The sequence below is a fragment of the Loxodonta africana genome, chromosome X, assembly GCF_030014295.1.
Source record: "Loxodonta africana isolate mLoxAfr1 chromosome X, mLoxAfr1.hap2, whole genome shotgun sequence".
NCBI lineage: Eukaryota > Metazoa > Chordata > Mammalia > Proboscidea > Elephantidae > Loxodonta > Loxodonta africana.
Window position 1 is genome coordinate 126,357,736 of NC_087369.1, and position 24,502 is coordinate 126,382,237.

The 24,502-nt window shown below is 38.4% G+C and overlaps 1 protein-coding gene across 1 annotated transcript in view; it reads left to right on the plus strand.

Moving 5' to 3' along the window:
• NRK (Nik related kinase) overlaps positions 1-24,502 on the plus strand; it is a 156,050-nt gene that overhangs the window by 41,081 nt on the left and 90,467 nt on the right. Inside the window, exons 3-4 of the mRNA XM_064278653.1 lie at positions 21,712-21,768; positions 23,068-23,139. Of these exons, the coding sequence (XP_064134723.1) occupies positions 21,712-21,768; positions 23,068-23,139 (129 nt within the window). The remainder of the gene's footprint in view (positions 1-21,711; positions 21,769-23,067; positions 23,140-24,502) is intronic.

Sequence of the window (24,502 nt, forward strand, 5' to 3'; positions counted from 1 at the left end):
GTACTTTAGATGAAGGTTTACAGAATGAACTGGCTTCTCATTAAACAGTACACATATTGTTTTATGACATTGGTTAACAACCCCATGACATGTTAACGCTTTCTCTTCTCGACCTTGGGTTTGGTATTACCAGCTTTCCTGTCCCCTCCTGCCTTCTAGTCCTTGCCCTAGGCTGGTGTGCCCCTTTAGTCCCATTTTGTTTTATGGGCCTTGTCTAATCTTTGGCTGAGGGGCGAACCTCAGGAGTGACTGGGCTAAAAGGGTGTCCGGGGTCCATGCTCTCAGGATTTCTTCAGTTTCTGTCAGGCCAGTTGGTCGTTTGTGTGTGTGTGTGTGTGTGTGTGTGTGTGTGTGTGTGTGTGTGTGTATGAAGTTTGTTCTACATTTTCCTCCGGCTCTGTCCAGGACCTTCTACTGTGATCTCTGTCAGAGCAGTCAGTGGTGGTAGCCAGGCACCATCTAGTTGGGCTGGACTCAGTCTGGTGAAGTCGATGGTAGTTGTGATCCATTAGTCCTTTGGACTAATCTTTTCTCTTTGCATCTTTTGTTTTCTCCCTTGCTTCTGAGGGGGTGAGACCAATGGAGTATCCTGGATGGCCCGTTCACAGGCTTTTAAGACCCCAGATGCCACTCACCAAAGTAGAATGTAGAACATTTTCTTTATAAACTCTGTTATGCCAATTGAGCCAAATGTTCCCTGAGACCACGGTACGCACAGCCCCCAGCCCAGCAATTCGGTCCCTCAGGGAGTTTGCATGTGTCTGTGGAGCTTCCACAACCTTGCCTTGTACAAGTTGTGCTGGCTATAATGTACATGTGTATACAAGTTTTTGTATGGGTATATGTTTTCAATGTTATTGGGCATATACTCTGCGTGGAATTGCTGGTTCATATGGTAACTCTGTGTGCAACTTTTTAAAGAACTGTCAGACTGTTTTCCACAGCAACTCCACCATTTTACATTCCAACCAGCAGTGTATGAGAGTTCCAATTTCTCTACATCCTCACGGACATTGTTTTCTGGGTGTGTGTTTGTGTTTGTGTGTGTGTGTGTTGTTTTTTCTGCCCATTTAGGATGTGACTCAGGGGCCCTGGTTGCATAGTGGTTAAGCATTTGGCTGTTAACCGAAAGGTTGGTAGTTTGAAACCACCAGCTGCTCCACAGGACAAAGATGTGGCAGTCTGCGTCTGTAAAGATTACAGCCTTGGAAACCCTATGGGGCAGGTCTGCTCTGCCCTATAGGGTCACTATGAGTTGAAGTCAACTCAGTAGCAATGTGTTTGGTTTGATTTTAATAAATCATTACCTGATTCAAGGTTATGAAAATTTACTCCTATATTTTCTTCTAAGAATTTTATAGTTTTCGGTCTTAACATTTAGGGTCTCTGATCCATTTTGAGTTAATTTTTGCATGTGGTATGAGGGAGGGGTACACGTTCATTCTTTTGCATGTTGTCCCAGCACCATGTGTTGAAAAGATTATTTCTTCCCTATTGAATTTAATCTTGGCACCCTCAAAAATCAATTGACCATAAATGTGAATATTTATTTAACTTATTTTCATCGAGATATAAAAACTTTTTTATGCCTGCTGCAAATTTGATTGAGACATTTGAACTTCACACAAAAGCAGAGAGTGACATATACAAATTGTGCTTACTTGCTTTAAAATAATTATTGAAAGAATTTTGTTATCAAACAGGCAAAAGTTAGTGGTTTTCAGCTTTAAATGTATTGATGGCTTTGTTACAATATATTATTATTCTCTGCTATAAAAAAAAAAATTTTATGTAGTTTAACCTTAACTGTGAAATGGATTACCCACGACCTGCTTTTGAATAAGATACTACGTACGTGTGTTACTAAATCCAAGACTTCTGTTAAACCCAAGAAGAATTTATTACTGGTTAGCTTCTAAAATTTCCAGGCAAGAAAGACAAGCTAGCCCGATAATTATACTGCACAAATTAAACCTAATCATAAAACACTTAAAAAAATAAATAAGAATAATTGGAAAGTCATCACCCATCATCAAAATAAAGAAGAAATACATTTCTGAGTATCTGAAGTACTTCCTTCCTTATGATTTTTCTTTGGCTGAGATTATCCAGAGATTTGTTCCAAAGAATAGCAACGGGTGACAGAATATTTTGGTACGAGGATATGGATCATTTGATGTACAAACAAACTATACAGAGAAAAAGTTTGTTTTGAAATGGGTGTGTTCATGACTTAACTTCTCTCAGTCAACATTTATAATGGATACAATTAATGGCAGATGTTAAAACCAGGGTGGAGGAGTTTGTGTTTATTCTGTCCTTAATGTTTTCAGTGGGCAATACATTTGTGGCAGAGAGGCCCTGCATAGTACTTAGCGAATTCAAGCTTTAACTTCTCTTAAAGCCTTCAAAAATTAAGACTTTAAAATTTAATCATTAGAAAGTACCATAAGAGGTTATTTCCTATTTATCTGCCAGTATAGGCCAGGGAAAAGCAAGACCAATATTGTATAAATAAATGGTGACTAAGGAACAATAGTTAAGTTATGGTTAATGTTGTTGTTAGTTGCCATCAAGTCAGTTCCGACTCATGGAGACCCCATGTGTATCAAAGTAAAACTGTGCCTTACAGAGTTTTCGAGGCTGTGACCTTTCTGAAGCAGATTGCTAGGCCTGTCTTCTGTGGCACCTCTGGGTGGATTCAAACAGCCAACCTTTCAGGAAGTAGATGAGTGTTTAACCGTTTGCGTAACCTAAGGACCCTGTGATATGGTATAGTGTGGTGTGGTAGTGGTTGTGGTTGTTGTATGGTATATAATTTTTATGAAACTTGAGCCCATGATTTCACATCACAGATATCATAGATTGCATTTCCTAAAAGGCAAGAAGAAAAGTCCCCATGAAGACACTAGGAATGATTCTAAGGATGATGAAGTTGCAAAAGATAAGAAGGCAGTTGTATTATTGAATACTCTTACTATCAGGAAACAGATTATTTTATTCCAGCTCCCTCTATTTAGACTGGCTGGTCATCATACTTTCAAGTTAGATAGTTAAACACAAATTTAAAAAATCTCTGTGAAGAAGTAACCCATTCCAGTGTGTTATCATCCTAATTGTCAAGGAATTCTTGCTGATGTTTAATCAAAATCTTTCCTGCTTTGTTTAAAGCCTATTGCCTTTTTATCAGTTTCCTGTACTCAGCGCAACATCAATGACCTTCTCTATATTTGAAAACAATCTTCCAGGTTACCATCGAACCTTCTTTTCTCTCAGATTAACAACTCTAATACCTCCAAACTTTTTTTTTATTAACTTTTATTGAGCTTCAAGTGAACATTTACAAATCAAGTCAGACTGTCACATATAAGTTTATATACACCTTACTCCGTACTCCCACTTGCTCTCCCCCTAATGAGTCAGCCCTTCCAGTCTCTCCTTTCATGACAATTTTGCCAGCTTCCAACTCTCTCTATCCTCCCATCCGCCCTCCAGACAGGAGATGCCAACACAGTCTCAAGTGTCCACCTGATACAAATAGCTCACTCTTCATCAGCATCTCTCTCCTACCCAGTGTCCAGTCCCTTCCATGTCTGATGAGTTGTCTTCGGGAATGGTTCCTGTCCTGGGCCAACAGAAGGTCTGGGGACCATGGCCGCCGGGATTCCTCTAGTCTCAGTCAGACCATTAAGTCTGGTCTTTTTATGAGAATTTGGGGTCTGCATCCCACTGATCTCCTGCTCCCTCAGGGGTTCTCTGTTGTGCTCCCTGTCAGGGCAGTCATCGGTTGTAGCGAGGCACCGTCTAGTTCTTCTGTCCTCAGGATGATGTAGTCGCGGGTTCATGTGGCCCTTTCTGTCTCTTGGGCTCCTAATCGCCTTGTGTCCTTGGTGTTCTTCATTCTCCTTTGATCCAGGTGGGTTGAGACCAATTGATGCATCTTAGATGGCCACTTGTTAGCATTTAAGACCCCAGACGCCACATTTCAAAGTGGGATGCAGAATGTTTTCATAACAGAATTATTTTGCCAATTGACTTAGAAGTCCCCTTAAACCATGGTCCCCAAACCCCCGCCCTTGCTCCGCTGACCTTTGAAGCATTCAGTTTATCCCGGAAAATTCTTTGCTTTTGGTCCAGTCCAGTTGAGCTGACCTTCCATGTATTGAGTATTGTCCTTCCCTTCACCTAAAGCAGTTCTTATCTACTAATTAATCAGTAAAAAACCCTCTCCCTCCCGCCCTCCCTCCCCGCCTCGTAACCACAAAAGTATGTGTTCTTCTCAGTTTATAGGATTTCTCAAGAACTTATAATAGTGGTCTTATACAATATTTGTCCTTTTGCCTCTGACTAATTTCGCTCAGCATAATGCCTTCCAGGTTCCTCCATGTTATGAAATGTTTCACAGATTCGTCACTCTTCTTTATCGATGCGTAGTATTCCATTGTGTGAATATGCCACAATTTATTTATCCATTCATCCGTTGATGGACACCTTGGTTGCTTCCAGCTTTTTGCTATTGTAAACAGAGCTGCAGTAAACATGGGTGTGCATATATCTCTTTGTGTGAAGGCTCTTATTTCTCTAGGGTATATTCCAAGGAGTGGACCAAACTTTTATAGAAAGATTCATTTTCCATCCCTTCAATCACTTCTCATTATCCTCTATAAAAGTATATTCTTTTTAAAAGGCAATAATGCTCAAATTGGCTTAAGTAGAGTCTTTTCAGGAGAGTCTGCACTATTTATAGTTTTTCAGATGAAAGAGGGAGCCTTACATTCTAAAAATTCCTTCTAGAAGACTTTCTCAGTCTGACGTTTCTCAGACTGCCATTTTTTCACCATCCTATGCGGTAATTTCTGACAGCTATATAAGCAAGGCTTATCATACCAAAGCACTTCTGAAAAGTTTTTGCCTTTAGAGTCAGTTTGGTCATTAACCCATGAAAGCAACTTGTTTAACTAAATTGAATCACCTTTTACAAGAGGATAATCTTACAAGCTTTCCCTTATTCAAGGTCATTCAGTGCCATTCATGACAATATAGAGCTGTAATTTGGATGGGGAATTAAAATTTGAATTAAGACAGTTTTTTTTTTCCTGTTTCTATGGCTTTATTTAGAACGTATACTGCAGAGATATGCAGGATCGAATTCATACATTTAAAGGGCAGAATGTAGAGTTATGAATCTGTATAGAAAGGATTCCACAGTTCTCGGTGCTACTTAATATAACAAATCTAAATGAAACTCAGACCATACAGAGATATTTAAGCCTGTAATGCTGTGTAGTACATTTGTTACCTTGTAAACGTAGAGATCTTGAAAGATCTCTGGGCCACTGTCCAGTTATAACTGGCCAATTCTAAAAATTAACTCACTCTTTTTTTTTCTTTTTTTATTTATTAGGAGGTCAGTGGTGGTTCAGTGGTAAAATGTTTGCCTTCCATGCGGGAGACACAGGTTCGATTCTCAATCAATTCACCTCAAGCCCAGCCACCACTTGTCAGTTAGTAGAGGCTTGTGTGTTGCTATGATGCAGAGCTTCCAGACTAAGACTAAGAAGAAAGGTTTGGTGGCCTACTGCTGAAAAATCAGTGGATGAAAACCCAGTGGATCCCAGCAGTCCAATCCCTTTGTGCATGGGGTCAGCATGAGTGGGGGGCCTACTCAATGGCACCAAACAGTTAATGCACTCAGCTGGAACTGAAAGGTTGGAGGTTTGAGTCCATCCAGAAGCTCTTTGGAAGAAAGACCTGGTGATCTACTTCCAAAAACTAAGCCACTTAAAATCCTGTGGATCACAGTTCTACTCTGACACACATGGGGTCACCATGAGTTGGAATCAACTCAACAGAAACTGGTTTATTTACTAGGAAAATCTCTTCATAGCATTTGAGCTTGAAGTTCTTAAATCTTTTAAAAGTAAAGGAATAAAATAAGCATCAGTTGAAAAACTCTGAAACCATCATATACAGCAAGTAGAGGAAGAAACCAGTTTTAGCTGGTGGCAGAGATTTATGAAGTTGTTCAAAGTTAAATGAATACACGCATATTAAGTGAGGCACACATACACAGACGCACACATATTAACACCTGAACAATCTTAATGATTTAATTTGGTGGTTAAACTTGTTGGGGTAGAAAAACTGGTTTACATTTGGCTTTATGTAAGACAAGACTTGATCAGGCCAGAGGATATTTGTGGGAATAAAACTAGGTCATTTTGGGTGTATGGATTTTGCTGAGAGACTAGTAAACATCACAGATTAAGCAGAAAGAACAAGCCAGATAAATTGGTCTGGCCCCAAACTTTGCCCCACTCTATTTTTTTTTTATTGCCCCACCCTAGAGCCCTGGTGGTGCAATGGTTAAGTGCTCTGCTGCAAACCAGAAGGTCATGGCTTGAACCCACCAGCCACTCTGCGGGAGAAGAGACCTGGATATCTGCTCCAGTAAAGATTACAGCCTATGAAACTGTATGGGGCAATTCTGCTCTGTCCTATAGGGTCACTATTAGTCAGAATCAACTCCAGGGCATGCAACCAAATCAACAGCATTCTGTCACTTACACACAGAGAATAAGTCTTCTCTCCCTCTCCTCTTCCTTTCACTCCTCTCTTCCTCCCCACCCCTTATTTCCTCTCCTCCCCCTTCTCCTATCTTCTCCTCTCTCCCCTCCCCTCTCTCACTTTGTCCTTCTCTCATTAGGAAGTGCAAGAAGGCAACCTACAGCTAAGCAGCCCATCAGCACTCCCACCATCACCCAGTCAAAGTGGATGGGTTTACTCCTCCGCCGTTCTACACAGCTCTCCAAGCTCCCCTTCAGGCTCCTCTTGGGAGACTTTTTTCCCCTTCAAGTTGGCTTAGATGTTTATTTTAAACTGTGAATCTCCCCTGCATTTAAATCCTTGTTGCACTCCTTAACAGCTGCTGAAACATATTGCAGTGGTTCCACTTCAGCAAGACAATTATAAAACGATCTCGCTATATCTCTAAGCCCACACCTGGGGTGATGGGTTGGGGGTAGTGGGAGGGAAGGTAGTGGAGTGTAGCAGTGCATCCCTTGGAGGGAAGGCTTACTTTTCATAGGGGCAGTATCCTCCCTAAGGAGGCTCCTGAGCTCACACTCTTTCAGGTACAGGCCCTGAAGGAGTACAGGCATTTTCTGAGTCACTATATAGTTCACAATGGAATAAAGGTATACCCATTGCCATCGAGTGAATTCCAACTCATAGTGACCCTATAGGACAGAGTAGAACTGCTCCATAAGGTTTCCAAGGCAGGGTTGCTATGAGTCGGAATCAACTCGATAGCAATGGATTAATCTTTACAGAAGCCAGCTGCCACATCTTTCTCCCAAAGAGCGGCTGGTGAGTTCGAACCACTGGCCTATTTGGTTAGCAGCCAAACGTTAGCAGCCAAACACTTAACCGGTGCACCATAAGTACGATCAGCCTTTAAACTAGCTCACAGACAGTGAGTCATGGCCATAATGCCAGTGAAGACCCTTGGAGTCAGAGTACTTTGGTTTTGTGAAGCCCCAGGTGTGGGCTTAGAGAGATAGTGGGGTCTCTTTTATAATTGGCTTGCTGAAGTGGGAACCCTGCAATATGTTCCAGCAGCTGTTAAGGGGTGCAACAAGCATTGAAACCCACACAAGTGGCAAAGGCTGCTGAGATGCTATTTATGTAAATATTGTAATTTGGGCCTGAAAGGAATTGTGTTTTGCGTATTAACAAATAAAAATGGAGTAAAGAAGGAAAATAAACCATCCGCCTTTGCCACCTTTCTTTTCAGGCCTCTAGCTCTGCTTCTATTGTCTGTTGAAGCCTTATTTAGGGAAAAGATATTTGGTTTTACAGCCTTGTAGGCATCGCTATGGCAAGATAATCTTTTTCTCATTTAGATTCTGCCAACACAGCCACTTGTCGGTCAAATCAGGAGAAAGCCAGTTCAGTCAGTTACAGTATTTTGTTTTCAAAGTCTGACCCAAGGAACACTGCTTAACCTTGCAAATACTCTAGGTGGCATAGCTCTCAAAAAGTGCAAATCAGGCTCATAAAGCAAAAAACAATAACAATAAATGTTAACAGAACTTTTTCATGGTACGTTTTAATCTTTGTTATGAAGTCCGAATGAATATTTTTTCTTGGCTTGAATTTATTTTTATTAGTGATAAAAGGGGCTTGTAGTATAGTGATGAAATTAAAAATCTATTGATAAAATATTTTAAAAACCAAAATTTCTCTGCATACACACCTAGAAATATACCCTAAAAGTAAATGAAACAAAATTGATAGAATTGCAAGGAGCTAATTTTTTTTTATTGATCTATCCACAATCATAGTGGAAGAGTTTGACATATCTGTCTCAGAACTCTGTAGATCAAGTTGGCAACAAAATTCATAATAGGAATATAGATTTGAACCATACATTTAGAATGCTTGATTGCTTAGAAATATATATAACTCTGCATCCAGTAATTAGAAAATACACATTCTTTTTTCCAGCACATATAAACCAAAACCAAACCTGTTGCCATCGAGTCGATTCTGACTCAGAGGGACCCTATAGGACAGAGTAGAACTGCTCCATAGGGTTTCCAAGGAGTGCCTGGTGGATATGAACTGCCGATCTTCTGTTTAGCAGCTGTAGCTCTTAACCACTATGCCACAAGGGTTTCCATAGTAAATTTTAAAAAACTGATTGATTATATGCTTGGCTGTAAAGAAAATCTCAAATGTACTCTCTGAAAGCAACAAGATGATAACAAAAAAATCCTGTGTTTAGAAATTGAACACATGTCTAAATAATTCATAGGCAAATGAATATTTTAATGTAAATTCAAAAAATAATTATTTCTTTAACTAGAATATACCTTCAATAAAATAGGAAAAGAGTGTTTTGGATCCCCCATGCATACGAAATAATAAGTCCATAGCATAATGACTCATAAATATGTGTTGATTGCTTGGGGAAAAAAAGCATTGTAAAGCAAATTAATATAATAGATAAAATTGTAAGAAGAACAATTACTCTAAGATAGCAATTTTTTTTCAAGTCCTTTGGCACCACTAGATTTTCTATCACATACTTCCTAGCACAGTGCTTTGCAAACAGGCATTCATTTAATTTTTGTTGGATTGTATAGAATCGAAAATTTGTTGCTATATTCTTGATGAATCAACTGAAAAGTGATTCTTACCCCATCATTGAAGTGGGTTTTCCAAGGTTCTCTATTAGGCACCCTTGATTTTTATATTGCAGTTACTTCAGTTTAGATTTTGAAGTAATTCAGATTCGCATTCTTGACAATTTTACTAAATTATATATAATATAGTTTAGTCTATTAAAAAAACTTTGAATAAGCAAAGTGATTCTCAAAACTACGTCTAAAGATACTGTCTTGCTCATGTCATGTATAAGTGAAGTGTCTTCTCCGGGCTTCGTACTCTGTTCTATAAACCAGATGTGGACACATCTGCTGATTAACCAGGATGATCTTGATAAGGTTATAGACAAGCCACCTAAATTTACCCCTAATTCCAGACTAAGAAATGAACCTCCATCCCTGAATCTTGCCTTGTATACAAGTCCACCTTGAAAATAAATGTCATCAAGCATATTTTTTATTATTTAATAACTCTAAACTTTGTCATACACTTAACAAGTTAAGGTAATATTTAGACAGTATTTGTGCTTGCATTTGACTCTACAAAGCTCTTTATAGTTGAAACTCTTTCTTTGTGAATGGAAATTAAACTTAAAAAAAAAAAGTCAATCAGTCTGTTATACCAGCTTGCTGGTATATCTTCCAAATATTAGCAATTTGCTCCATAGAATTTAATCACGGATCCATCCTGAAGCTTATGATTAAAACAGTGATATATGGTATTAGAATCAGTGTGAGATGGTCTAGACCCTATGACTTAACAAAATGTAGCCATTATGTTTCTAGACGTTTCCATGTTGCCTATACCTTATATTAGGTGCTTGAATTCAAGAATATACTGGAGATGTGAAAATATTCAAATATACTAAAATATCAACTTGACGGCAACAGGTTTATGATCCTTTAGATATTTTCCCTTCCTTTTCTCCAACCTAGGAATCATAAGTGCTGCATGAACACACTGCTACCCACTACACCCTCCTCCCATAGGTACACGTACATATAGATTTGCTTGAAATAACAAGATATTTGATACAAAGGTGTGTTTTCAGCTAAAGTATATCCTTAGTCTTCCATATTGTCTTCTAGATTTGACATGGCCTCCGTGGCTTTCCTGTTTTGGGTAGACTTAACTAAGATCTCCCTCTGCTTGGATTTTATTGTCCTGTGTACTAGAACCATTCTCCTTTTATCATGTTACAGTTTTCCGCTCAGCATTCTCTGTGTGGCTATATTCCCCCGCCCCTTTCCCTCAACACCCCCCCCTCCCCCACACAACTGTGAAGGATATACTGAGAGGTTTAACTGTGGGCCTTTTAGTTGATTTCACACTCTTCAGATTTCATTTCTGTAGGGTTGATGTTAAACAGCCTGTCATGGGCAAAGCCAGCACTGTAGTAGCCAAAATGTGCTGAAATTCCTGCCACCTTGGTAATTCCTTAGAGTTAAAAAGACCCTCAAAAAAACAGATTGCTCCAATTGCACGCGTAGTACCTTGATGAGAAGGGGATGTCACCAGATAAAACCTTCCCAATACATGCGTAAAGGAAGGTTAGAAGGCCAGAGCAGGATCCTAGAGGTCTGGGGCAGCAAAGTGGAGAGTTAAGGGAGTGAACATGTGAGGCGTGGAACATTACCCATGAAGGTCAACTCAAGGTGATGACTCCATTAAGCAATAACCCTATGTCAACATAGGGGATAAAATAAGGACTCTCAAACATTTTGAAGCTGGCAGGGCCTGGAATGGAAAAAAAAATTTTTTTTTTACCAAATTGATTTTGAAGATGTCCTTTACTTTCTTTACATCTATGCTTAAGAGCATTGACTAGATCCTGAGGGTGCTCCTAAAACCTTTGAGAACCACTAATTACTGATGTAGATCATGGAGACAATTCAGTTTATAAGGACATTTTTCTTTAAGGCATCAACATCCTCTCACCTTACCTTCATACTCATCTGCGGCTGTTACATTTGTGCCTCTGTGGACAGACTTGGGAGAACTGAGAAGCCTGTTTTGATTGGATGGATTCTGAGGCAAAGCAGCTTCTTTTGGTTGAGCCTCTCTCTTCACCTACTGCCCATCTGTCTCAGTGTTTTTGTTTTTTTTTTTCTAACTAGTTTTTCTGTTTGGTAGAATTAGAAACACTGCAGCTTACATCTGTCTGAGCAGATGGAATGCATTTTGCATGAGTTTTAACTGATTCATGCATTTCATAAAGAAAACAATCTGTGCTAAAACACTGTGTGCTGAAAACTGTTTACGTATAGGGGGCTTGGTTATTTACCCTTGACTATGTCCTTACCTACTCCCCCACAGTCAAGCCCAGACAACCCTTAAATAATAAAACAAAACGAAATTATATACTTTGTAACAATAAGAGACAATAGGCACTGAGAGGAAATAAATCTGGGGACAAAAGTGGTTTCTGGTAGCTGAGTTCCTTTTTATTTTTGTAGTGTATGATCCTTCAGAGGAGAAAAAAGAAGAATGTCATTGTGGGGAAGCTTCACACTTGGGGAACTAAATAGTTAGCTCTCCATTGATCATGATTCCATTATACTCTTATAGATAAAGCAGCCTGGAAGTGTTTTCAGAGAGTGTGGGCCCTAATCTCACATCATCCCTATATAGTTTCCTCAGCATGTGCACAGTCACAACCTGTGACTTTAAACTTGAATTTGTTGCCAGCAGCGAAGGTTTTAAGATGTCATCTGTTTGTAACACTGAACAATGGTTTGTATTTTTGTCCCCTGTAGACCTGGCTGTGCCACATAGTAGTGTATTGAGGTCTTCCCTTAGTTGCCCACTAGTAGCTCTTTATTTACTTCCAGAAAATGTTGTGTGTATCCTGCAGCCAAGAACATTGAACTGTATTGTCCATTTTGTGCAGCTCGCCATTTCAGTGCTGTAGCGCAATAGAGAGTAGCTCCATTTGCAAATGGTGTTACTATGTATTTTGACCTATTTTTCCCTGTAGGAGTAATAACAAGGGCAATAAAACTCAGTTGAAGCTGCAGTATAAGCACACATAACTGCCTCAAATTACAGAACAGTTTCTAAGCTACAAAGCCTCTGAAACCACGAAGGCCCTCTTCTGACTCCTTTCACAGTTCTAATAAGCATGGCCACGAGTATCCCAGATTTCTGGAAGAGGAAAAACATTATTCTGTTGGATTATGCTGGGGTTTCAGTAGCTTTTTGGCTAAAAAATTTCTGTTTCAGTATAGAATCCTTAGTTCCATCCAGCCAAGGTTTGGGCAATTAATTTGCTAAGAAAAAATAAAAATAAAAAAACGTAAGGAACTTGAAGCTCTCACCATCTCATGTCCCCATAGTTGATATAACAACAAGGGATATATAAACAGAAGAAATTTTGTGAAGAAGGAGGTTTGGTATTAGCAGCCAGGGGTTGGGGGAAGCATGAATGAGAATTAGAAAATGTCACCTGACAAGCCAAACCTGTACCAGTTTGGCAAGAGCCTGGGTACTTCTATTACTTTTGTGACCTCATGCCCTCTGGCCTTGATTAGCTCATACCTTCTCCCTTGAGGGTCTCTAACTGAAGAGATATATGAGGAACTTTGAGTGGATTCACAGTGGACTCAAAGAGATGATTATAAGGTTGTAAAAAGAAATTCACCTATGGACAAATAATGGCCTTTGAGTTTCTGGAGAACTCTGCTGTGGTGCAGCATTGCACAGCCTTTGTCAGGAAACCCCAGTGTATCATTGGGGCACAGTGGATTGTGGGCCCTCTCTACCTTTTCTCCTACAGAGCTTGGAGTAAATATTATCCTTACATTCCCGCCCCCCACCATCGCCCATATATCTTATCCCCTATTTAGAGCTCCATGTTCAGATTGCCTTGGTTCAGTTCAACACATATTTGTTGAGTGCCTGTGATATGCCAGGCACTGTGCTTAGACCCTGAAGATTTGTATATATAGAAAATATGCCTTAGAGAGCTCCCAGTCAAGTGGAGGAACTGGATAGGTAAACAGATCAAACAGGCAGAAATTTAATGCCTCAGGAATATAAAAAAAAATATCCATTTATAATGTGTTTCAGTTATGTTGCTGAAACAACTTAAATGCAAATTTACCCTTAAGATCTATGTGAAGACATGATAATTTCTTGTCAGTGGCCTCAAAGTGAAGACTGTCATAAAGAATATTAATAAGTCCAGCAACAACTCTGACTTACTCTTCTTGAAGGAAGAGTAGCTTCTGTTTTTCCCTCTCTGTAACTTTGAAGGCTTGCCCTGAAAATTGTAGCAGGTTGATTATAGAAGCCTTCAATCCTAAAGTGTCAAGGTTAAAATAGTATTTATTCAACTCCAGGCTCCATCTGCTCAAATCCAGAAATATCTGCTCCTGCTTATTCTGAATTCTCTCCAAAAGGAGAAAGTCATACCCAAGAAGAATTTTTCAACTTTGATGCATTCGGGTGTATCGAAACCTTTTTGATGATGGGGTACTCACACAAGCATAGAATCAGAGAATCATTATTGTCCTTTGGCAACTAAATGACTATTTTCCCTCAAATTGCAATAAGCATAATTTTTTGTGGCCTGTACTAGGCTTTTGGGGAGTTAAAAAAAAGTGTAAGATTTAATAACCTGTCAATTGTCAAATAACACTTGTCAAAATCTGCGCATCTATGAGTTCCTTAAAGTTTCTTAAAACAAATCTGAAGTTGAAGTTTGTAGAATCCCTTTGAGAAGCTCTCCAAATAGGCTGTATTTCCTCTTTAATTCCTTTAAGGAGCTCCCCAAAGGGACTACATATCCTCCTTTGGCAATCATTAGAAGTAATTCTTCCTGATGGATTAGATGTGAGGTGCAAGGTGATTGATTTGCTCCCCTGCTTGTCCTCCACTCTACTGTCCCACAACTACTAACAATCTATACTATTTCCTCTCCGACCTCAGCCACACCTCTAACCTTGACTGCTCCTAACCCAACTGTCCCATTGGCTTTATTGAAGTTGTTCATAGTGATGAAGACTAAGAAAGGAAGCAAAATGTAAAGACTTCTAAATAAGAACCAAACCACCATCACTTCCCATCTCAAGCATTAGATACAGAAAGGTCTTGCTTGGAGGCAGGGATATGGACTTGCTGACCTTGGAAAGTCCTCTCTAGCCCCATATCTTTGTTTTTCTACACGGATGTGATGCTAACATAAACTATCCTCTTAGCCACCTTGTCTCATCACTCTACAGCACAGCACTAAGTACTCTGGATGCTATTTAAGGCTGTACCCTTGGTCGCCTTGAAGGATCACTTGGTTTGTTTGCTAGGAGAGATCTGGAACCCAAACAAATGACTAGAGGGACAAAACTTCGTAAATGAAAAACAAGGCTACAGGATGGACATAAGTGCAGTGAGTGCCTGTGGCCTTCTATCACCAAAAACCAATTAAAAAGGAAGAAAGTCTCGGAGATTATGTGGTTTAGATTTGCCAATAGAAGGCAAAGCAAATACTGTAAGGACTATGTAGGAACCGCTGAGCAATCGGCAGTCTTTCCACAACAGTTTCTTTAAAAAACTGTTTTAACCTAATCAAATTACAAGCCCATCAAGTACTGTCCTGTAGTCTTTCCAGGGCAAAACGTGGTAATTAACTGCCACAGAATGATGGATTTTTCTAACACAGCTGTCAGAATTGCTATTTTAAATCATTTGTTATGGTTTAAAATGTGTAATCCCCCAAGAAATTGATCACTGCTACAATTCAATGCTGGTTTTTCAATGCCTTAACAACCCTGAACTTTGCATCAGACCATTAACTAACAAAAGCCAGTCATAAAGTGCTAAATTACTGATGGCTCATTTCTCAACGATCACTGTGTCTTCTTTGAAACAGAATTTTATTTTTTAAAAAAAGTACATGGAAGTTTCTGGCGTGACAAAAAACAAGTGCATGCTCTCATTTTCTCTTTTTCAACTCTCTTCCCTTCATGGACACCAGTCACCCCACTCCTCTTCCTTTTCTTTTCTTCTCAGTGACTGTGCCTTCATACTCGCATTACCTCAGAGTGCTTTGCTCATGAAGTCCCACCCACTGGGCCCACCCTGCCCTTCTGAATCTGTTCAGATGCCTTCCCATCTTTATGGCCAAATTGACATTCCACCTATTCCAGGAAGCTTTCCCAGTTACTCCTTTTCATCATTCACTCCATCAGTATAAATCAAGAGTCTTATGTACCAGCCACTGTGCTAGGCACTAGAAATACCAAGATAAAAGAAATATATTTCCAGACTTCAAGGACTTTTATGGTTTGCCCACTTTTATTGATGGACGGAGTGACTGAATCCTTGATAAAGCAATGTGCTTGATAACTAGGCTTTATTGCCTTACTGTATTTTTCCATTATCGCTTTCTATATTTAATTAATTTTCCCATGTACCTTGGTCATGGTCAATGGTTCTGTACTTACAGAGGATTTGAGAAGACTGGGTCTCACCTAGATTAATCGCCTCTTCCCTGCTTTACCACTACTCCTTGCCCCCGCATTCATCTAAGCCTGTCTCTTAGATTTGCTAACAGAAAGCAAAATGAACAACTGAAGAGCTATTTATCTGTTTGTCTCCATCAGAACAGTCCCAAAGGCAGAGCACAGACCTATAAAAACAAAAGTGGAACTCTCGAGGAGCTGTGTGCCAAAAGGAAGTATTGGTGAGGACCGTGGTGGACTGGTCAGGCAATTAAAGGTCATCAGGTCTAAATCTCAGATGACCAGAACACTGCAATTCATAGCTTTCCTCTGCAATCGTTGGACAACCTATAGTTTTATATCTGGCTCCCCAGTGTACAAGTTTACCTTGCTTATTACTTTTGAGATATTCCCTAAAATTGGAAGTAACCTAAAATGTGGCAATTTGACTTTCAAAAAAATTGATTTGAGGAATTTGGTGCTGAAATGAATATTAGTACAATTCTATCTATAAACTGGACAAATCTTTTATGACCCTTCCTTTGTTTTATATAGATAGAGGGAGAGAGAGAGAAAGCATGCACTTGGTCGTGCAATGGTTAAGCGTTTGATTGCTAACCAGAAAGTCTGCGGTTCAAACCCAACCAGCTGCTCTGTGCTCCGCAGGGGAAAATACCTGGTGATCTGCTCCCATACGGTTTACAGCCTAGGAAAGCCTATGGGCAGTTCTACTATGTCATATGGGGTCGCTATGTGTCGGAATCAACTGATGGCATACAACTATATATATCATTATCAAAGAGAAGTTGGAGGAAGGAAAGGGCTGGTGATTGAGGAGCTCCAGGAAAGGTTGTTCCTCAGTGAAAGTGTCATACTTAAGGGATGGAGAGGCGGGAAAAGGTAAGTGAGCATGGCTTCTCAAAACTGAAGGGAGAATAAAGCAAGGTGGGGGATGGTGGAGAGGTGGAGGGACAAAATGATTATCCTGCATTAGCTTTTGTGTAAAGTAATGTACCTTTTAACCTTTTTTTATATGTGGCCAATATTCTAAAATCAGGGATATGTCACATTTTCTGTTCATAGCACAGATTCAAAGTACTGAGATTCAGTTTGGAGCCATTGAAGAGCCATAGCACAGTAATGAACTCTGCTTTTCCTAGGGGAGCAAAGTAAATAAAGTTGCTTATTTCTTTATCTAATTAAATAAGAACAGAAATCCTTGCCAAGTTGAAATAAGTACGATATTGAGAAATTTGTGTTCTTTACTGAACATTTCAAATGGTCCTGCAAAGAGAATACATGTTTGCCATAATTACTGTCTTTTGGAGTGTGCCTCCAGGAAATAGAGATAGTTGTGAGGGGATAAATTCATCAGGGAAGTTTCTCAAAACCTTACTTAAATCCTTCACTCGGTAGGATATACACACTCTCTTGATCCTTTTAAACAGACAATATTTGGGACTCAAGAATTTATGTTAGTAATTAGTCCTTGCGTTTTTCTTTGTCCTCTAATTGTTTCAAGTGTATACATCTTAAAAACTGGAAATTCCACAAATAAAATTATGATTTGGCACAGTTTGTCTCTCCACCTTTCCATCACCCCACACCTTGCTTTATTCTCCCTTCACGGTTTTGAGAAGCCATGCTCACTCCCCTTTTCCCTCCTGTTCCCTTAAGTATGACACTTTCACTGAGGAACAACCTCTCCTGGAGCTCCTTTCCTTCCTCCAGCTTCTCTTTCCATCAAAACTTACCTTCTTCATCGCCATCATTGCAGTTCACCTAATCTGATAATCTAATTTATGTTCAAGTGTTAGTGACAAATAATACCTTAATGTTTCATTCCCACAGCTAACATTTGAATAATCAGGGATTTCATTACCTTAATAAAATGGAGGATGTAATAAATTATTTTTATGTTTTGTAGTAGGTTGTGTGATAGAGGGAATTATTTTGAGTAGTGGACCTTCTGTTGCCCCTAAAATCATAGTATATGAGCTGCATATATTAATAACTAATCTTGAATAAGTTGAATGAGTTTTCTGACAAGAGAAAGAGTTCACTGAGGTGAACATGGTAGACTATTTGATTTCAAATGCCAACAGACTTGATCCTAGAGTTGGAATGGCCATAAAGCAATTGTTACTGCGTATTGTCTTCTGTTCCTCAAATACGAGAGGGCCTATGAACTTGTACAAAGACTGAAGCAGCAATTTCTTTTCTTGTGATAGGAATGAGAGCCAGGAGAATTTTCTCTTTCTTGTTTTCTGATGCTGGAGAATTAAAAGGACACTCTTTGCACTCAAGGAGTATTTGAGGGTGCATTGTTAGACCAGTGCAGCTAGTAGCTCCTGTATCATGTTGGTGGTATTATTGATGGTAGGAAAAAGATAAAAATACCACATTTATAATTTAAGGCTCTCTTTGTGATTTTCCATATAATGTTCACTCAGGCCAATAGCAATTGTGAGGTTATTTAACATCCAATCTAGAATCAAAACCCAAACTTCTTTCTTAGCAGTCATTCTGTGTGTGTTTACAAGAAATGTTTTAGATTAGTTTGTCGTAAAATAGACATCGTAACTGAAAGAAAGCACGTCCTAAAAACTGGATTTGCAGATCCTGATTCAACATGTCATTTAGGGAGACAATCTGTCTATGAAAACATGACTTTCAGTTTAGATCATAAAACAGCTTCCATACAGTCAGTGAACCACAAGATGGCACCCCTGAACAATTAACTTATCTCAAGATGACTTCCAGGTTCTCCAGATACATGCTCAAGAATAGTGTTATCCCTCTTCAGAGGGTAACATCCCCATCGATAAGTCATTTTAATACCATGTACCCTTTGGTGTGGTGCGATGAGAAAGTCACTTCACCTCTGTGGTATTACCCAAAATCCATAATCTTGGTCTAATCATGAGAAAAAATCAGACAAACTCAGATCAAGGAAGATTCTACAAAATACTTGACCAGTACTCTTCAGAAGTGACAAAGTCTTGAAAAATGAAGAAGACTGAGGAAGTGTCACAGATTGGAAGAGCCTACGGAGACATGGCAGTTAAATTGAATGTGAGAAATTGAAAAAGTGGCATTAATGGAGAAACTAAGGAAAGCTGAATAAAGCCTACAGTCCAGTTAAGAGTATTGTATCAATGTTAATTGTACCATGGTCATAAAAGATATTAACAGAGGAAGCTGGGTGAAGGATATACAGGAATTCTCTCTACCGTCTTTGGAACTAGTCTCTAAGTTTAAAATTATTTCAAAATTAAAGTTCTAAAAAGTCAAGACACAGGGGAAACTCTATCAAATGCTAGCTAACAGATAGCAATTTTCCATTTTTCTGTTATCTGGATATACCAGACTTCTGTGGACGGTTATATAATGGTTTGACATATTAATCCAGTACATGGTTCCAAGACTTTGGGTTTTATTCTTCTATAGGCACAATGAGCTTATTTTCCCAAACCCACCTTAGGATACATTGCCATTTTCAAGTGAGAGAAACAATCTTGGATAATGAGGATAGAATCAACCTAATGTTCTTTGTTCTATGGCTGTTGATGATGTATTTCAGTCACATTCTGTTATCTCGCTAATGTGTAAGTACGATGGCTGCACATTCCAGACATTGAAAACTTGGTAGCTTACTGGCCACCGCTTCCCATTGGTTGGATCAGACAATGTATAGCTAATATGTTTGCTGACATGCCAAATACTTTATGTTGTACAAAATAGTATTTTGGCCCGTAAATGAGCTCTTAGAATCAAGGAAGGAAACACTTTATCTCCTCTAATTAAGGGCTGTGTGACAACCTGTTTGCAACATGTTATATTTGTGCATACATCTGTGGGAAGTTTTTTGACTAGGAAGTGTTTATATGAATAATTAGGAAAATAATACTTTCTAGTTCATGAAAAAGGCTAAATTAATATATAATTTCTCTCAGAGAAGTTAATAAACTTGAGAGACATCCAACATATTCAAATGTTTTTATAAACTCAGCTAAACTGCAGGTTTTGTCATAATCCTATAAAAAGAAGAACACCTTAAAACTCTTTCTGGAGCTGTCCAGTGGAAAATAATCTCACCTCATCCAAACAGGCTGCCCAAGTTAAGATAAATGACAAGATAACAAAAGATCATGCTCTTTTGAAAAATGTAAAAGCAAAACTCCAGCTAAACAGATTGCAGAGGAGTTGATTGTTCTCTGAGGAAAGAGAAGATTGTTTCTAGAACTTGGTACTATTGCTTTGTGGATTGATTCTTACAAACTCTGACTCATTTACATTTCTCATGTAGCCCTGATTTTGCCTTTGGTATTTTTTCCAAGATTTTAGGTTAAGCAAGCTGATCTCGATCTTGGATTTCTACTTTTCCAATCAATAAGTTCCAACTTTTTTTTTTTCCTTTAGAAATTGTATCTTTGGGTAGTTAGCACGTCCCACCCTAAACTTGTCGTCTGATTCTAGGCATTTCCTTTTTTTCAGAACTAGTTTATGAACCCTATCCCAAGTTCAGTACATAATTGCTTAGTTTCCATCCGTCTCTTCTAGCCCTGACCTGGCTCTCCCAGCAATCAGCAACCCGCCGCCACTTCCTATCAATGCTACAACCATCTAACCAGTATAGTTGTTTAATGCTTAATTTTTTTGGCAAGAACTGGGATTAAGTCAAGGTGCCAGTGTGTCTAGAGTTACTGTTTTTCCTGGAAAGTCTTCTGATACATTTCTGACACATGACCCCATTCACAGACAGTGGCTTCTGATCATGGAAAAGTATTGCTAGGAGAAGGTTGCTCGCTAGGATTGAATGGGCTCAAATCCTGTCTGATCAGTGAGCAAAGTGGAGGAGTGTGGATACTCATATGTAACATGTAACATTGGTGGTCATGTTAGAGCAGTTTTTGATCAAATGGCTTTATTTTGATGGTAAAACAGTAGAGATGATCTAAAAAAAAGGTATTCACATAGTTCCAAGTAAATGATTTATAAAAGAGTTTTGATAACAAACTATCAATATATTTGAATGTCGAATTCCTGAAATTAAGCAATCTATGTCTTTTGCAGATTTGCAGAAGTGAGGAAATCTGCAAAAGACATAAATTCCTTCTTTTCAGGAATATTAACAATATTATCAAAACTAATTAACAATAGTATCAGGGTGTACCAGCCCTCGTGTGATCATTCTCCGTAAAACTGTTGCTGTCTTTCACATGGGAGCAGCGATTAGTGACAGTTGTTTGGTTCGAATGCCCCAGATACAAATCTTCTGCTAGGAAACTATCAGAGAAGGCATTCTGTTTTAAGTTGAAGCCTTACTGCAGCTGACTAAAAATTTTTTCTGTGACTACAGCTTGAATTATTTTTTTTAAAGGTACCAGCTACAAATTAAGAGTTTTGATTCCAAACCTATATGTCCATTCTTTAAATTATAAATCTGTAACTTTAATTGCATTTAGGATAAGACTAAGTTCTTACTACTCATAATTTTTCAATAAGAAAGAATCTTCCAGAACTTTCTCCTTTCATAACCTCTGCTTTATATGATCTAGGACGTACTGGTCTGGAGACCATTGAATTAATAATGTATCACTCTTATAGTAATCATTATGGAGAAGTTTGTTTATGTGTATCAAGAAGGGTCCAGTGGAAAAATGTCTGCATGGTACCACATAACCAGCTGAAAAAAACTGTTCAGTAGAATATCTCCTTTTATTCCTCATCTGAAACCTGAATTTTTCACACTTCATCTGATGTTTGGTGCCATATAAACCTAGACTAAAGATAATAAGAAAGCAGTAATTTAAATGGCCAGTTATATCCACTATTTAATACAAACAAAAAAGCAAATTTACTCCATAAACTTGCTTGACTCTTCAAGTGAAATAGTGGGGGTATCTTTTAAAATGTTAATAATTTCTTATTTTCTTCTCTATATAATACCTTATATTTAATCTCTGTGTAATATTTTATAGGGTGCTATAGTGTTTGACCTTATTTATTTTTATTTCATTTTATTTTCTTACTTTGCTTTCTTCTTGATTGCTGGGTTATCTAGCCAGCATTTGATGCTTATCACTATCCTGTGTTTCAGGGTCTCCATGAAAAGACTGGTGCGTTTACAGCCGTTAAAGTAATGAGTGCTCGTAAGGTAATATTATATCCACTTTGTATTCTACTCCCCTAAGGGACACTGCCTTTGGGATAAACAGTTCAGGAACTAGTGTAGTTAGTTTAAAATCGTTGCTATATATAATTTAAATTATATCAATCTAGATTTATTATATTTATCATTCAATATTATTTATATTAATTAGTGTATTTATTATATTTTCACATAAAAAGACTTCACTCCAAGTGAAAGTTCCACATATTTTGCTATACTATAATGCAGAGGAAAAGATCTGCATTCTTATCTATTTCTAGTTGATTGTTTCCAGGGAGAGCAAATAGGAGATTTTCTCTAATATTGTGTTAATCCTGCTGTTTCTCCATAATATTCTTTTCCCTCACCAAACATCCCTTCTGAGAATTGAGGCCATTAGAGACTCAATGACAGGTAGAAGAGAAGAACTTTCAGAGATGCACATTTTTCATGTATTTTCTGACAGATGAGCAAGAGAGACAGTTTAATTGGCACTGTTCCCGCTAACATTCATGAAGTTTTGTCACGCTTCAGAACATATTGTCATAGAATTTGCTAAGCACTGATTTCTGTTCTCTTTCTTTAGCATGACTATCTCACTTTCCCAAGATAATATTAGCATGAACATAGCAAAGGTCAAAAAAAAAATTGATTTCACTACACCCTAAAGGAAAGCTCGCAAATACTGTGTTTGAAAACTATACAGATTCACTGAGCTATTTTCAATGCCACAAATTCTTCTTTTCCAGTTGGTGCAGGGAGTGAATTGTTGAAACTATTTAAAGAGTTGCATGCTTTTTGCTTTGCCAGGGAATGCCAAATGTTACAAACCAATGTGAGTTTCAAGGGTTTTGACTCTTCGTGGATTCATTTTGCCCTACAAACCATGGCTTCTAAATGACCAACTTTATACGTTTTTAGTGGCACACTCTAAAATGGTTATACTTGCTTCCTTGTTTTAACTTGAGAGAACTTGACCCACAGTTAATCAACTTTTTAGATACTTGAGACTTTTGAAATACTTAAAAGTCATGTTCAACCTGTAGATGGTTTCGTAAGGGAGAATCGGACTTTACTAATATCAAATTGCAATTGTCTCATTGCTATTGCAGTTAAATTTGTTACTAGAATTTGTTATCAAGTTTTTGTATATAGTAAAAATCTGATTATTTTTTATTAAAACTGTGAAAATTGAGAGACGAATAATATTATCTTTGAGCACTAAAGAAGCACAAAGTATTTAAGCATAAATCATTTTCAGGGAGTACCAATGGGTCTAATAACATTTTGTTATTGGTTTTGCAGACCGCTTTACCTGAAATAGGAAGGCGAGTGAGAGTGAATAAGTATCAAAAATCTGTCGGGTGGAGATACAGCGTGAGTATTGTCCTCATTAGCCCCCAAATATTCTGTCCTTTAATTTTCAGCTTTAAACTCATCTCTTTGTGTTGCATGTTCTGTTCTTATCTCTACAAGGTCTCCACTAAAACATTCTTGCTTGCAAGTGGTAACATATTTATATACTGTAACATATTTACACAGATTCATTCATTATATTTGAACACTAGCCTCTGTCAGAGAGCAGGATTAGAAAAAAATGTGTCCCTGAACAGATAACTGTTAACTGGAGGTGAGGGATTGAGTAAACCTACAGAGCACTGTTGTTAGGTGCCCTTGAGTTGGTTCCCATTCATAGTGAACCTGTGTACAACGGAAGGAAACACTACCTGGTCCTGCACCATCTTCACAGTCCTTACTATGTTTGAGCCCATTGTTGCAGCCACAGTGTCAATCCATCTCATTGAGGGCCCGCCTCTTTTTCACTGACCCTCTACTTTACCAAGCATCATGTCCCTCTCTAGGGACTGGTCTCTCCTGATAACATGTCCAGACTACGTGAGGCTAAGTTTTGCCATCCTAATTTAGAGCCCTATGTATAGCTGGGTAGCAACCAATGAGGAGGTACTGGGACCAAGAGCAAATTTTGCCTAAAATTACCCATGGCAGGGTCCTTTTCAAACCTCTTACATGGTGTTCTGGAATGAGTGGGTTTTTCCTCCATTATGATTCTAAGAAACGTCGCCATTGTATATGAGCTAAATGTGCATGGAATTTTTTAATTGTAAAAACAATGGTAGAGAGGAGACAGTCTACCCATCTTAAAAATCTGCATACATCTGGCAGTGTATTTGAACACATGATGGAGTATGAAGTTGCTTTCTACTTGAAACTTTTTTGACTCCCCAAAATGCAGCACCTCTCATTCCAGTGGTCCTCTGTTTCTAGAATAAAATCAGACAAAGACTGTTGCCCTTTTTCGGTAGATGTTGGTGATCTATCAAAATATTCTTCAGGCTTGAAAGAAGAATTTCTATTACTAACAATATAATTCATCCATATCTTTTTTTTTCCAGCTACTTTTCTCCCCCGCTGTCAACTATTTGGGATGCAGATATTTTCAACTTTGTGTGCCCTAACAAATAGGCTTACTCTCAGGCACATTAAATACAACCTGTCCCATTCACAATCACATTCAGAGAATTTCTCTACTCATATTGTGAAACAGCTTCAAGATTCATCTATTAAGTACACTAGGCTCTTGTATTATTTATAATGTATCTCAGGAGACAAAGCTTATCCAAAGGAAACAACTAGAACTGATTAATAACATGCTTTGGTAGATCAGGAAACCCTGGTGGCATAGTGGTTAAGAGTTACGGCTGCTAATCAAGAGGTTGGC